General features: G+C 41.7%; 1 protein-coding gene across 15 annotated transcripts in view; it reads right to left on the bottom strand.

Annotated features, from left to right (window-relative positions):
* The window catches only part of FAM13A (family with sequence similarity 13 member A), a 118,225-nt gene that overhangs the window by 24,756 nt on the left and 77,868 nt on the right, over positions 1–15,601 (bottom strand). For 8 of the 15 annotated variants that reach the window (XM_086888670.1, XM_023926174.2, XM_023926175.2 and 5 more), the window contains 5 exons: positions 13,003–13,047; positions 11,294–11,473; positions 8,309–8,495; positions 5,674–5,750; positions 4,922–4,964 (listed from right to left, as the gene is read on the bottom strand). In XM_086888670.1, the coding sequence (XP_086744796.1) occupies positions 4,922–4,964; positions 5,674–5,750; positions 8,309–8,495; positions 11,294–11,473; positions 13,003–13,047 (532 nt within the window). The remainder of the gene's footprint in view (positions 1–4,921; positions 4,965–5,673; positions 5,751–8,308; positions 8,496–11,293; positions 11,474–13,002; positions 13,048–15,601) is intronic. The other 7 variants (XM_086888673.1, XM_023926177.2, XM_086888667.1 and 4 more) reach the window with 3 other exon arrangements.

Raw genomic sequence — 15,601 nt, 5'->3', positions numbered from 1 at the left:
AGGAGCAGTAAGCTCATGCCTTTAGCTAAAAAGATCCAAACAGACCCTGATATTTCCAGCTTCAAATCCAAATCCCTTGCTTGGTGACCCCTGTGTACTAATTGCTCACTCACACCAGAAAAAACATCCGTCCATCTGCCTTCCTTGAATTTTTCCCTCTTTAGAAAGCCACTGCAAGTTCCCGAGACTGCCTGCCCTGACAACTGCATGCAGCTGAGAAAGCCTCCAGTAGTGGATTGGGATGAAATGGGAGGGAGGGAAGCAGGGAGGCAGGGAGAAAGGGAGAGGGAGGGGGGTGGCTGCGTACACTTCCTACAGGAGCGCAACTCCTTCGAGCAACAACAAAAAATGCTGCTGCTGCTGCTGTGAGGCTGTAGCAATATGGTGCCTTCTAAAAAACAGGCACCAGAGCTCCTGAGGCAGCAGCCGCAGCCAGCCAGCAGCGCAGGCTACGTACATGAATGCTCTCATGCAGGCTGTGCTGGCTCAGATCAATTAGTGCCAGCTAAGCTGTGCTGGCTGCACATTCCCCGATTTCCTGTGGTTGTTTTCTAGCTGGGCGTGGGGAGAGCAGAACTATTTATGGAGGAGCTCTGGGTATTAAAGCGGTGTTGCGCAAATCCAAACGGCAGTAGGGTTTGGCATCTCAGCTGGAAGCAGCGTGGACTCTGGGAAAACGCCAAAAAATTCACACAAGCATCCAGTAACAGGAATAAAAAAACCCAAGAAAAGCAGAATTCTGTCAAGTACATGATTCATCAGCTAGTACTACCTAGAAGCAAGTGCTGTTTGTCTCAGCACTGTTCCCCCCTGCACATAGCACACGTCGTGTGCATTTATGCAGAAATCCCTGCCATTCCCAGAATCCAGAGACACAGTGCGCGTGTCTGTGACAGCGCCCGATGAGAGCGCTCCTGTCACTCCAAAATAAATTAGCTGTAATGCCTCACAGAGGGCAGTAGGGAAAAGGAAGTGTAATGCATGTACATAAACATGTAGCGTGATACGTATAAGCCCACCAACAAACACAGAGCTAGATGAATAGACAGGATTATGTTACTGCATAAACTATTTGGATTTGTTAAGAACTGCTTAGGCATAATTCTCTCAAATATAGTCTAGTGGGCAGTCAGCATGAAGATTTTCCCTCTGCAGGTATTTTGAAAACCTAGTAAACAATCTGCATATTCTGATATGGGAAGAAAATAGCCAGTATTTCTGGACCTACTTTCCCTGTGAATCCAAAAGCCAAATGCTTCGATATCCTTAGTATATGCCACTAAGGCGTGTTTACTTTTTTCATCTGCAGAAAGCTAATGATGTGCTTGGTGCATCTTTTCCCTTTTGAGCAGAGAAAAACAGGTAACTTTCATGAAGAGGGGAAAAAAGTTGCCCAGTAGACAAATCATATGAATAAATATTTTTATCTGGATTCAGTTCCATCAACCCCTGCAACTGAACAGGGTGCTAAATAATCTCATCTAGGCTTCCTTTCCCACAAAAGGTTGGATCAGGTGATCTTTTGAGGTCCCTTTCAACCTGGGCTGTTCTACTGTTTTAAAAATCTGGTCGATGAATGCCCTGGTATTTATAAAGAGTGTTCGGCATTGTATTTGTGTAAGGTGTGTATTTCCTGTTCATTTCAATAAATGGCCTTTTTGAAACATTATAACAAAATGAAACACTAGATGACAGTTTGCCAAGCACTAATAACTCATGCAGCTTGACGCTAAATCTGATTACAAATGTGTTTATTGTAAGAGCTGTACGTGGACAAATGCTAATTCACCATGCGATATCTTTTAAGCTGCTTCCAGGTTGGGAGGACTTAAATATTTCTCTAAGGTCCATTGACAAATTTCCTGCCAGGATTTAAATAGTCTGTGTACCTCACAAAGCCTGGTCAGTGGCCAACTGTACCCAGTGATAAACTGTTTTTAAATTGCCAGCACAGTGTTTAAAGGTGATATTTTAAGGCAAGGAAAGAAATAAAGCACCGAGTTTCAAAATAGGTGCTATTTTTAATAGCAAAGAAGTGTGCAGGAGAGGAATGCACCTCCTAGATTTTAACAATTTCAAAGGGAACAACCTGAGAATACCATCTCGTCACCACTACTGATAGTAATTAGAGATAAATGTTTTTCTATGAGGAGTGTACAACCTCCTGACTTATTAAGAGTCTTAAAAGATATCTGTAGCAGATATAAGGGAACTTCACAGATAGGTAAACACTTCCATTACAGATATTAGAAAGATCACATTGATGTCTGCCTCCTCCTGAAGTCATTTCAGCTGTTGGAAATATTGAAATATGAAATATTGAATATGGAAATAGTGAAAAAGTGGGTAAAAACAGGCCTGTTCCCTGCCTGCAGCCAGTTACTCTCCTTTCCTTGCTCACTGATGTAGGCTCTAATACAATGAATAAATCATTAGGTGTTCTGAAGAACAATGGTGGTACAAACCCAGGAGACTCAAGAAAGCAGATGTTTAACTTCCTTTGCATTAATGTTCCAAACCCATAGAGTGGTAGATAATTCAGTATTCTCATCACTTATTTTCTTTTCTGATTTCTTGACACCACCAGCTGCCAATCTCTAGGAAAAGAATCACGTAAGGGGGAACTACTTTGCTTTAGGTATGAATGCGCCACAATTTCTTACTAATCAATGGGGCAACAAGTTGATGATGTTGATGGTAACAGTTGGCAGTCACAGTTCACTGCAGATATTACATAAATGACCGCAAAAAAATCTTCAAAGCAGGTACTTGAATTCTGCTTTTTAGAAGCTGCTTCTGCAGCTTTGCAGGCACCAGTAACTACAGACCTCAGTAGCCTGGGGATAAGTCAGCTGCATTCATTCTCCCTGCTCCAATGGAGATCGAGCATAAAGAGTAGCTCCAACAGCAAGAAATAAATGGCAACAGAAAGAGTTTTAAATTCTGATCAGAGGGTTGTATTCTGTTCAATTACATATGCCTTCCAATCAACTCTACATAAAAGGCTCGCTTCCCCTACATGTGATGTTCCATTACAGCCACAAGCAGGAAGCATCCTTAAGCACAGCTTAGGAATACAACCTGATGCAAGAACACAGCCATTCTGCTGCCTTCCTCCTACCTGAACCATGCCAACACCACTTGACACTTGTTGCCACGTTGGTATGAGTCTTAAATACTTTTCCCTTATCAAAACCTGGGTACTAGAAACCTGCGTTTTTCATCCTGGAACGTAGCTACTTCCAAAAGCAGATTATGAAAGTTACAAAACCACTGAAAATTCATTTGAGGCTTGTGTTTCAAGGTATTTTTACAGTCTCATGGAGACCCAAGTCAGCAAAACCAGTAGCCATGGCAAATTCCAAATCCTTTTTCTAATAGTTTTAGACTGGAGGCAGGGTGAGAAAAGGAAAATAATAGGGAGAACCATGTCCCTTCCTCTACCTGAATGAGTTGTTTGTTATGAAATGTATGTCTTTACGCTGCCCTAAGCAAAAGGCTTACTAAGGGGAAAGGAATGTAAAATAACTCTGCAGGAATGTAACATTTTCTTGACCTCATAATTCCTATATAATACACAATCTCTGGGTTAAGATCCTCTCCTGCAGTTAAAATTTTACACTTTAGAACTTTTCCTAAGGTGTAGTTTATTTTAAGGTTACGATTTAATATTTAAATGTATCTCCACCAAGCTAATCTAAAAGCTTAATAGGAGTATTGTGTGGCATGGCAGCAACAGGAGCTTTTCCACAGTCAAGTGGGTACGTGAGGAACAAGGTGTTGCGAAATCTAGGCTCTGGAAAATACAACAGCTCACGAGCAAGTGCAAGGGATTACTGACCCTCTGGGAGCAAAGTAGGAGATCCATGTAAGCCCAGGCAGAGCAGTGATGAAAGGCAGCCCTGAACAGCCTTTGCAAGGGCTACATATTTCAGGGTCCCACAAACTTTACCAGCTACCACACAGCTGACCAGAACTCAGCTGTTAGCAACCTTTTACCTTTCCTGCTAGGTGGAAATAATGCCTACCAGAAATGAAAGGCAATAAATGCAGAGTGGCTTTTATTTTCAGAAGAAACACAAGAGAAATCTAATTTAAAATACAACCAGCCCTCAGTCAACTCCAGACAGCCAGAGAAACCAGACAGTGGCTACAGCTGCTTTACTGTGCCCATTTAAAATGGAGGGAGAGGTGCCTCAGATAACTCTCCCCAGTGTTTTAAATGCTTGGCTGTCCAGAGTTTTTTTAAGCAAACCCAAATGAACCAGTGGCTGCAAAGGGGTTCAACCTAACCCAATCTCAATCTTTGAAAACACCATAAAGCCAATGGAAGAAATACGTGTGTGTGTGTGTGTGTGTGTGTAAGACAAATGGAAATTTGGGGGAAAAACTGCTGCCATCAACATCACATCTCCCCTCCTGACATCCATCCCAGCCATCAACTCTTAGAAAGAAGCAGGAGGTGATCCAGTTTTCTAAGACAAATGGATTACAGACACCTATGTACAAAAGCAACAGGCTGCATTAGGAAATGATGAATAAAAGGCCAAATTATTTTAGAGAAATCAAGAGAGACAAGCTAATCTTACTACCCTGGCAGATAAGCAGTCAGATGTCCTGTTTGCCATAATTAACAATTCATGTCACTTAAACCACAGTGCTGACTTCAGTGATCCTTCTCTTTTTGGCAAGGAGGGATCAAAGGGACTGAAGAAGAAGCTGTCAGACTTCCCAGTGGTTGAAAGGCTCCCTAAACTATGTAAATAAAAAGCAGAGGTAAGGGACAGAAAAAGGACATGCTAACTCCATGTCTCTTGTGAAAAACAAAGCTATATACATAACTACTTGTTTCTGCTCAATAAAATGCTCACTTAGAGACCGCAAAACTGAAACACAAAAACAGCAACAAAAAAATACCAACCTGAGAATGCCTGAAAAAAACCTCATCGTTTTCACTTTCTTTGCTATAAAAAAAAAACAAAAAAAAAAAAAACAAACCAACATATTACAAACACAAAACCAGACTTGTCTTGTAACAAAAACAAGCAGGACTTCTGCACACAAAGGTTTTACATTCTTGCTACTCCTGCACACTCACTAATTCACACGGTAAAGGAAGGGACTCTGGGCTGCAGCTTCAAGATGCTAAACTATGCATTTTTTGCTTCCTCTCAGCAGCTATTTGAGAGCAATAACATCATTTAATTCCAGGTTCAAATCAATACAACTATCCCAACAAATGTAACTGTTGTGGGAAATTGTCATCTCACGTGAGCAAGGGTACAGGTGAGGCTGTACAGCTCTCACAGAAGAGTGAAACACAAGGGAAAGGGCTGGATTCCCAACCCAGAGGCCAGGTAAGACAGGCCCTGCATTCAGGTGTGGAGCCTGCTGGTTCAGGTGCTCCACAGCTGATTTCTTATCAAGTCTGCACCATCAGCACCGTCAGTGACATTCCTATCAAGCTGGGAAAAGAGCCTTGGTGGCATGTGCTGCAGGGCAAAGCCCACACAACACACAGCCTCCATGAAGCTCTGCTTGGAAATTAACACGGTGGGTAATCTGTTCTGTGGCATACGTGTCACCCCCACAGGCTGGGTGGGAGATCTCTCAGGCTGTACTACAACCACAGGGAAAGGAAAACATATATACATAAAATAAAATTAAAATCACCTTTCTTCAGGTAAAATTTCCATGTCATCAGGTCCTGTTCTGTCTAAAGGCTTGGAGGAGCTAAAGCTTTCCATACTCTGCAATACAGTAAATATTAAAGCAGTAAGATATATATGAGAAACAGATTCAAGCTGCAAGCCATTAAACAGATAAAATACAGAAATATCCAACAGGATTTCTAGGAAAAAGGTAACATTCACACTACTGTCCACTGCACTAAATAAACCCCACACTTTATTGCCCAAAAACTGCAAGGAATCCCAACTGCTCACTGCTTCTTCTCTTTCATCAGAGGACCTGAAAACGTCAGAACAGAATAATGCTGCATGGTACCCCGCCAGCTCCAGTTTTACAGACTGACAACCTAGGCTTGGGAGCAATTCTCTGGTTTGTGCAACTCCTGTAAGAGCAGGTAGCAAAGTCCACAGCAACTTCTCAGCAGAACTCCTTATGTTCATGTTAGAAAATCCTCTGCTTCTCAGCCAAACCCTTCCTTAGTTTCTACTTAAATAGGCCTAAGAATGCAGAGACTGCATAGATGTAATGCTGGTGACACAGATCAGTCATTCCAGCCTTGCCTAATTTGATTTTTCAAGTCCTACTGATACCTGGCTACTGTGTCCCTAAAATGCAGTTACAAGCTTTTAATGCTTTGTGGTTGGCTTGCTTGGGAGTCTAAGTGGACCTGACAGTTTCTCCACCACTGACTTGTGCTTTTGAGCCAGATGCAATCAGACAGCTAAGAGGAAAGCCTCCACACATTGTCCTACATACTCTGCCAGGCTTTGAAAAAAAGGAATACTGAGAAAAGGGCGTTAAAGGAGAGAAAACATCGCAAACTTGTTTACATGACAAAGGCCTATTCATAAATGCTAAGGTGTGTGTTATGCTATACTCCAAGTAGGTAGTCTAATTGGGGTTATTATTTGATGTGTAAAGGCCTAGACAAAAGAAAGCTAAACCATCACACATCCTTCTGTCAGTCTCTGAAATGCAAGGATGTAATAAACATACTCATTAAAACTTAAAAAGCAGCTTCTGCTCTTCCAAAACAATAGCACCACGCTCTCTGCAAGATGTTGCATAATGACACTTGCAGCTGATCATCCCTCTCTGACATTTCCTACAGCAGAGTAAGCAAGAACCACACTGCTGGTCATCTTGGTCAAAGTGCTTTTAAAACAAGATTAGTTCATTTTACATTCCTTTCATCCTTTGCCCTTCAAGAGATCCAAAAATGAGGGGCAGGGTAAAGTCCAGTGGACACAGCTAAGTTTGAGGACATTTGTTCCGGGCACATTTGAAGATTTCATGAATGCTTTTCAGGTCCACAGCAAAAGTGGACTCTTCTGTCAGTACTTCCTTTCCTACCTCATTTACATTGAAACTGCTTTACACTCCACAGGTTCAGAGAAAAGGTGATGAAAAGATCATAAGCACTAGACCTTTGCCTATCTTAAAGTGCATTGCTACAAGCAAAGACAGAAGTGTGAATGTGTCTGTCTCATTCTGCTTTCATGAAGTATCACATGGGAAGATTGTGGATACTGAGCACTAAATTTAAGTTGCTAAATTGAGCACGGTGTACAATTTTTGGCATCTTGCCTTCTTTTGATCATAATGAAAAGCAAATCCACCTCTCTAGAATCTCTGCACTGGGTAAGAACATCAGATCATTCCAATTTTGTGATCTAAACAAAATGAGTCCAAACACAAGATCACATTAAGAACTTGCTTTCAGCAGGCTCTAAAACTTAATCAAGCACCACTGAAGGAAATGCCCTAGAGCTCAGGACAGTGTTTTCACACAGCTCTTGCTGGTCCTGTTAACCATGCAACGCATGCTTGGTGCAGGCACGGCACTTCTGCTACTGCACACAATCCCTGCGCTGAAGCACAGTGCAGTTTCTCAGCTGCTGACACTCCAGCCACTGTTTGCTCTGCCTGAGAGGGAAGAAGGGTGAACCAGTTTTATACTACACCTTGTAGAAGTAGGCAAACTGTCCTCTACTGCACAGGTCACATGAGAACATGCTGGAAAAGTTCTACAGTATTCCAGATTTTATATAACGTTATAACAAAGTCATTGATGTCTTCAGTAAAAGGTGGATAGAGGGATCTTCTTTTGTACCAACGCACTTCAAAGTGTTTTCCAAATTTGCAAGCAGCACAGTAAAACACAGACTTTAGAGAAAAGGCATAAAATACTTTTGCCATCTCATTATCAAGTAGTCACTTGAAATCTAGTTTTAGAACTTAGCAGGAATATGAAAATAAACTTGACCTGAATATGAGAACCTACATATAAGGGTTCCAAACTCCTTGCTAGGCTTCTGAAAGACTGGGAAAATGACTTTTTATGCTTTCCAAAAAGCTTCACCAAATTCAAAAGAGAAAAGCATAAGGTTGTAGAAAGAGAAAATGACTGCACATGGAGTATCATAGCAGAAACGTGGCTTCTCAGTTGCATCATCACAAGGGTTGCAAGTGCTGGATCCAGTGCTCCAAAACAGGCACTGAGGCCTGTACTGCAAGCAAAAATGGCTACCTAAAGGAACCAGATGTGCACTGAAATAAAAAAAGAGGTTTTCCCATCCTAGTAACAGACATCAAAGAGTGCAGTGTGCTGGCTTACCGCAGGACTGTCCTGGTTGTCATTAAGCTCTGAGAGCTTGGTGCTGGATTTCTGCCGTTTTGATTTATTCCTTTCACTAAGGTATCCGGAACCGGTGTCTTGCAATTTTTCTACATCTTGGGCTGCTAGAATACAATCTTCAAGACTGCTGAATCCAGAGGGAATGTTTTCCTTGTTGACAACTTCCCTAAAAAGAAAAGGGACATTACAGCAAGAGGTTGTTTAAAACACTCTCTTGCTACACTTTTGGTAGCAATAGAGAATTACATCACACTGACTGGTGCAGTTCCAGCAACATCATCTATTCCCTATGAAACCACTATCTCAGGTTCCTCCCAACGGAACCAAAAACACACACTGTGCAATGCTAAATCCCACTGAGGAGCAAAAGCCAATTGTATACACCTCAGGTGAGAAAGCTGTGAGGATCCATGTTTGGAATTTGATTCACTTGCTGGTAAACCAAACACACAGAAGCCTTCACATGGAAGCTGGACTAGCCCCTGGCTGCCTGTGGAATTTTTATAGAGAGTACGAAGCATATTTTCCTTTGAGACGTATGCTTTTAATTTAGAAAAGTGATTCACAGCTGCAGTCCAGGGATCTCCTTTTGCTGCATGACACAGCATAATTTGCCCTCTTACTCATAACTCTCAAATGCAAGAGCAGGACAGTGGTGCTTTAGCTAAATGCTTGATTTCTATTTGGGAATTACACAAAACATAAAAGGGAATGTACCTCTGCAATGGTAACACAGCTGCTAGGACAGAGGACTGTTTTGCCATGTTGGGAAGAGAATGGGACAGCCAGCCCTAAGTCACTGCATGATGCACTTGCTGGGACTCTCAGGGCTTGCAGGGTTTGTGTATGTTTAGCAGAAGCCTAGCATATGGCTTATCTTGCCCTCTTGAATCCTTCAGCAGGCAGCTTTCCATTTACCACTTGTTAAGTAGTGTTCCCTCTACTCTGCCCAGCAGTGAAGATGCATGTACACATCACTACACATGGGAACAGGAGAAAGACAAGGCATCTCGTTATCCTGCCAGAGGCTAAAGGCAGCTTGCTTAACACCTGACACTGAAACTAGAACATTTTCTAACTGTCTGTGTGGCTGCCTTACACAGTGCAGTGCAACTCCAAAGCCTGCTTTCACGAACAGCAGAAGTCATCTAGACATAAGAAACCAGTTACTCTGCAGTATCTGGACAGTGCCAGCACAGCAAGTATTCAGAACAAATATAAAACAAGAAGGTTCCAGTGACTTTCTAGATGACAGATCTCAGTTTTGTTGGTGGAAAAGAGATACAAAGAGGTATGATAAATCTCTGACTAAGCTCCTAAGATAACGCATTTGCCTTTGTGGAAGTTTTTACAAACCCTTCGGCAGGCCAATTACACATTCAGAGCCTGTAGATCATGTAATCTTCAAAGCCTGGGAGTTCACCTATGTGATTTTGTGATAAACACTCTTCCTGCCTGTAGTCCCACTTTGTGACATTACAAATCCTCTTGTGATCCATCACAAGGCAAGGAGATGAAGTCACTGACAATCAAAAAAAACAACAGAAAGATGTTTTGAAAGGAATTCTCAATTTTGATAATTTACCCAGAGAAAGCCCAGCAATCTGACCTAAGGGAACCAGGGAAAACAATTTGGACCACAACCAGCATTCAAAACTTCCCATGTGCTTTAAACCCCTGTCTCCAGCTTTCTGGACCGAGCCTGAATAACTCATATCTAGAGGCAGCTCTGTAACACAGCGCTGAAGAAAAGCCCCGCAGTACTATATGCTTCCAAACACGTACACTAGCCAGTGCCTGACCTACTTACCTGAGAAGCCTGTCAGCAGGGCTACTTAACAAGAAAAACTACTTTAGAGCTGCTGCCAGATACTTTGGTGACTTGCAAGTGCCAGTTTCCCAGGCCACCTTTACAGCGTATTTTGATTCACTATGAAAATGGTGCCTTTTTTTTTTCTTTTTGGTAACTACAGGTTTTTTTTGTACAACAGCAGCACTGGCACATTTTGGGAAATACCACGGATGCAATATTAACATCAGGTAGTGAAGTCTATACACCTGTATAAAAGTAGCTTCATTTAAGAAGGTACAAATCCAATAGAATTTGGGGAATTTAGCACCCAGGAAACAACAACAGGAGACTAGATGTTTATTCTGGAATCAACTTCAAATCCTAGCAATCCAATACTGCAGTGAGGCATACACATTCTTTACAAGAACTAGCACTGTGTTACAGATAAACACGAGTTGAAGGCGGCCTTGCAAAGTCTGTGCTACAGTTTCTCAAATACAGCTATGCCTTGTGTAACAAGTTTGTTACAGCTGTGGTAGTAATACATTTGTACCACAAAATATATGTCACAACTAGAGGAGTATGAATGGAAAAACAGGTATTATCTTTACTCTTTGACAGACATTTAATGAAATTCACTACTAAGTCATGTTTAAACTTTGTGTAATAGGGTGGATAAAAAAAATAATCTTAGATTCTGATTAATCAAAAGGAAGATTTTTCTCATTTCAGACAAACTCACAAGTCTCCTCACTAAACCCAAACACAAGCTGTGCCTCCACACACAAAAGAAGAACTTAATCTCATTTTTGAAGACATTCTGAATTCAGAAAAGCAGCTGAGCCCAATGTTTTTATCTAAAAAAAGTTAAAGGCAGCAGAGCCAACTGCTTGGGAATTTCCACTCATGCAGCAAATACTGTAAGTAACCAATTCCAAATCCTGTAATTAAAAACTCGACTGCATAACCCCCCTAGATTCTAGTAAACTCTCAACTTCCCAGCTCTGACTGATGCAATGGAGCTCTGCACAGGCACTGCAGTCTGCTTTGCACTTTCAGCTCAGGGCAAAGGTCAGTGCCTTTCATAACAGAATGCAGCATTGCTTTGATAAAAAGACATGACTGGGGTAGACTTAAATATACTTTCCAAAACAAAGAAATCAGGCTCATACATGTCTCTGTTTCTCCGGGCTTCCTCCTGCTCTTTGTGGTGTCGCCTCCTCTGCCTGGCAGACACATTAGAAGAGGCTGAAGATGTCCCGGATTCAGAGTCCTCTGAACTCTGGCCGCCTGAGCCATGAACATCAAAGAGATGCTGCTCCACGGCTGAGCGGATTGTCTTCTCTAAATACCTGTCAAGCCGAAAAATAAGGTCAATTGAGCTCAAAGACTTTGTGGAGCTCCCTCTCTGCAACAATAAATAAAACAAGGGTATCTGTGGGTTATGTTTTTTTAGGATGGCAGCACAAAATGTTCCAGCGCTACGATGTATGCGAAGAGCAATGCCAAAATCTTCAGATACCCACTGGTTCAAGTACCTCGGAATAGCTGAGCCTTCCGAATTAATATGGCTCTTTTTTTCTTTTCAGGGATATCTGAAACGTCAGAAAAACAACTAATTTTACTTACTGCAACTACAGACATTGGAGCCTAACTTTCATCCTCCACTTAGAAGCTCCTGCTGTGACAAAATTGCATTTGATACCCAGCCATGCTGACAGTGGTCAAGTCTGTTGTGCAAAACAAGCTCACTAAGGCAATGGATCACTTTCAAGAAGATGATTCACTGCTGTCTCACAGAGGGATGACAATATGCAGTAGCTCACTACGAACTCCTCACATACGTTGTGACCAAGCATGGGTTTTGTTCTCAATTCATGCCATTGTCACACACATTCTTGGGCCATATTCTTGTGTATCCACAGCCACCCTAATACAGGTGTGAGACCACCCTCACACTCAGTGGCACTGAGAGGGCTTCCACACAAGCCAGCACAAGGGAGCCCCTGCAGCTGCATCAGTTAAAGATGTGGGACTACTTAAACTTTCAACACAACCAAATTTTCATTTTGGTACTGCCATTCTCTTGTGATATTTCCTTCCTTCCCTCATCAGAGTAAGCTTTTATTGGAATTTTTTTTTTTTAAAAGAGATCATACAGAAACACATTTTTGTATACATCTAAGCAGTCATTGAAGAATGGGTTTTTCAAACACACATGTCCCAAGTCCATGTATGACTTCTACTGTTTCTTCCATAATTAAAATGTTTTTTCAGGATTTGCTGGTTGATTTTCAACTGAGTAGCTACAGTATGGGAATCTGTGCTTGGGCTGATTTCTCCTCTACAAAAGCTCTGCTAAGTTGCTGTACTTGAAAGCCTGATGAGACTACAGTTCCTGGGAAAGTCAGAAGACCTTAGCAACTGTAAAAGCCCAGATGGTTTAACTAGGCAAGTATGTCTGTATTTCACTGTTGACAAAGACAAGTTCTGCAAACCCATCAGCCATTGGGAATTCCCAGCTCTGGCAAAGGAGCCAACTCATTTTAGCTCTGCTCCTCCCAGTTACAGCAGTAGGGTCAAGTCACGTCCTCTGCTGGGAGCAAACAAGAGCAAGAAGATGACACAGTGCAAAAAGCTTCTCAAAATATGCAAGCTCTGCCTAAGCAAAACATCACAGGCACATTGAGCAAAGAACCAAGGGCCTGAGAAGTTTTCAGGAGGAAGTGATTTATTACCATTGTAGATTAATTGCTTTGGGAAACACTGTCTCTTTTTTTTGTTTATGTAAGAACAACTCTTAAAGAGAAATCAAATAATAACCAGCAATACTTAAAAAAGCTCCAAGAAAGATAGCTACAAAATTGTAAAAGACACTTACTCTCCTGTAGCAGGAACGTTGCTACTGACTTGTGATACGTGGGTACTGTATAAAAGAGAAAAAGAGAAGAAATTTAGATCTTATTATCAAAATAAGGTCTTAAAACCTTTTGCTCTTTGCAGTACTAAGATTTAAAGGTCTGAGCTGTCCCAACAACAACTGTGTACACGTCACAGCTTTTCCCCTTAAGGAATTTTCGCTCCCACTCTGACGTGGCACATTTTGACAAGTCAATATCCACAACAATTAATTTCCCTGTTATTCCCATGCAATAGGCAAAGGTCTAACAGTAAGTATTTCAACCTCAACATGTTACAGATTTTTTGCTTTCTTGTGGGCTTTCTGTTGACGATGTTTCAGCTTCATCACAGAAGTCTTTGCCTCCTTTTGAAGCTGACTTCAAAATGTATACCCTTAATATTTAACTGCTCTCTCTGTTCAACTGTTCTCTCTTTGAACATGTTCAAATAACATATTCACAATCTTTCCTTCACATTTTAAAGAAAAAAATCTATGCATGCTTCTCTCCTTTTCACCTTGGTCTGTTACCAGGCTCAGGAAGAGCTGACACAAATACAGATGTTATCAGTTGCTGTTCAGAACTCTTCTGAACAAGCTGACCTGGCACAAGTGTCACTGCTTTCTTCCCTCTGCCAAGCTGAGTCCATCCTGCCCCTTTTTCACCCACTGACTCAGCCTTACAGATAAGGTGACACTGCCTATTCATCCCTCCTGCAACCTCCCTTATGTCAAATAAACTACAGGCCTGGGGGTTTAATTTCAAATTATCCCCGCATCAGCACAGTACAACTGGCTGATAAATCCCAGTAAAACGTGGTCAGGCTACAAAAGCCAAGCTGGATGCAAGATGCTCTTCCTGCCAAAACAACCACTCATTGTTTTCAGTCTGCACCAGTTTCTCTTAAATAATTTCTCTGCAGATCCATCAACAGCTGATTTGCCTTCTCTACCCAAAGGTTTCCTCTCTGTTTCCCTTCAATACTTTGCACTTCACTGTATGGGGCTAGAGCTAGCTAAGAAGCTGCACCACTCTCAGATAACCACACTCTGGCTTTCCTGGGTTTGAGAGTCACTTGGGCAGAAGGCAGGCAACAGAGGAAGAGAAGGATAAACGAGGGATCACTACAGCTAATTTAAGAAAACCAACAAACCTGCGTGGCTCCTCCCCACAGACACCCAGCTGCAAATTACACTTGCAACGTACTTCAGGCTGAGCCGGTGTGTTCAGCTGGGGTCTGACCACACACACATGCTTGCCAGTCCCAGCTTCACTCAGTGCTACTCTCCAGCCCCAGCACAGGTCACCCGAGTGGTGGCACACCGGGAAAGCAGTCCCGGACTTGCCAGTATGTCCCGTATTACCTGCGCAGGACCTGAGCAGTTGTGTCAGTCAGATAATTTCATGAAGACACACAAACAACTACTACTGTACCTATTATTACAGATAAAATATCTGCAAACAGGAAACAAAAGTTGCAAGATAACACTCTTCCCACATCTAATATCTTGACTATCAACTACAGGATGGTGCTGGACTTTGAAGTGCACATTTCAAGCACCCTACTTGCTTTCCTGTTTGCTTACAGGAACTGTGTGACCTCTTCCCAGCCCAAAACTATTTTTTAAAACCTGGTGTCCCATGGAGACATATTAGCAAGTAAGGTGCTAGTGTGGTAGGCTAACCCACACTACAAGCTAAAATTCATGTGCTTACGACAGTTCCATGGCAGCAGATTAATGCTGTGTCACCTTTTTATAGTACCTACATACAAGCCAAACTTAGTGAGGTTGTCTTTCATAGCACATTTTTCTTTTCTGTTTTCATGCCAGGAAAGTGGTAGTGGAGAGGAAGAAAGGATTGTTTGGATTTAGCTTTTTTAAAACATTCCTAGGATATAGGTTTTTCTACCCATAGATTATTTTCTAACACCCCAGTACATTCTGTAGTTGTCTAACTACAGAATGTGTTAACTGTGTGCTTTACTAACACCAATTCAGATTTAAGTTCATTAACCTGATTACTTTTTAATGATGTGTAACAATTAATTTACTGTATCTAGAAAAGCCTATTCAGGCAATACAGATTCTGTAAGACAATAACATGGTGATTTTCAAACTACTGACAAATAACAAGGACGAACATATCCATTACATGCCAGCTGAGTGGATGACTACAAAACGAAGCTATGACATTCTGATTTTATTGTACTGAATCCAAGTTTATCCTTAGCTCTGTGATAACTTAATGCTCTTTTACTAGCCCCCCTCTCAGTAAGATAGAGATTTTAAATCAGAGATTTTCTAGATATACTACCCTCTTTTTAATTCCACATCTGGTAATTTTTCTGGCTATTTCATTTTGAAGCTTAATTTAAATGTGTTGCTAAATTGCCTTACTCACTCTCCACTAACCTTTCTTACACCAAAGAACTTCACAACCAAAACAAGTGGTGGAGGGGAGAGTTACACAGTGGTTTTAGGATTCGAGCCTGCTGCAGGACAGACCAGGTGGTGTAAGAGCTCCTTGGCAAACCCAGGCAAAGACACCACCCTGTAAGGATTTCAGAGCCCAGACAAG

This window comes from Cyanistes caeruleus, chromosome 5, assembly GCF_971803275.1.
Source record: "Cyanistes caeruleus chromosome 5, bCyaCae1.hap1.1, whole genome shotgun sequence".
In the NCBI taxonomy this organism is placed as follows: Eukaryota; Metazoa; Chordata; class Aves; order Passeriformes; family Paridae; genus Cyanistes; species Cyanistes caeruleus.
Note: the sequence above shows the minus strand (reverse complement) of the source record. Positions and strands in the feature narration are given on the sequence as shown.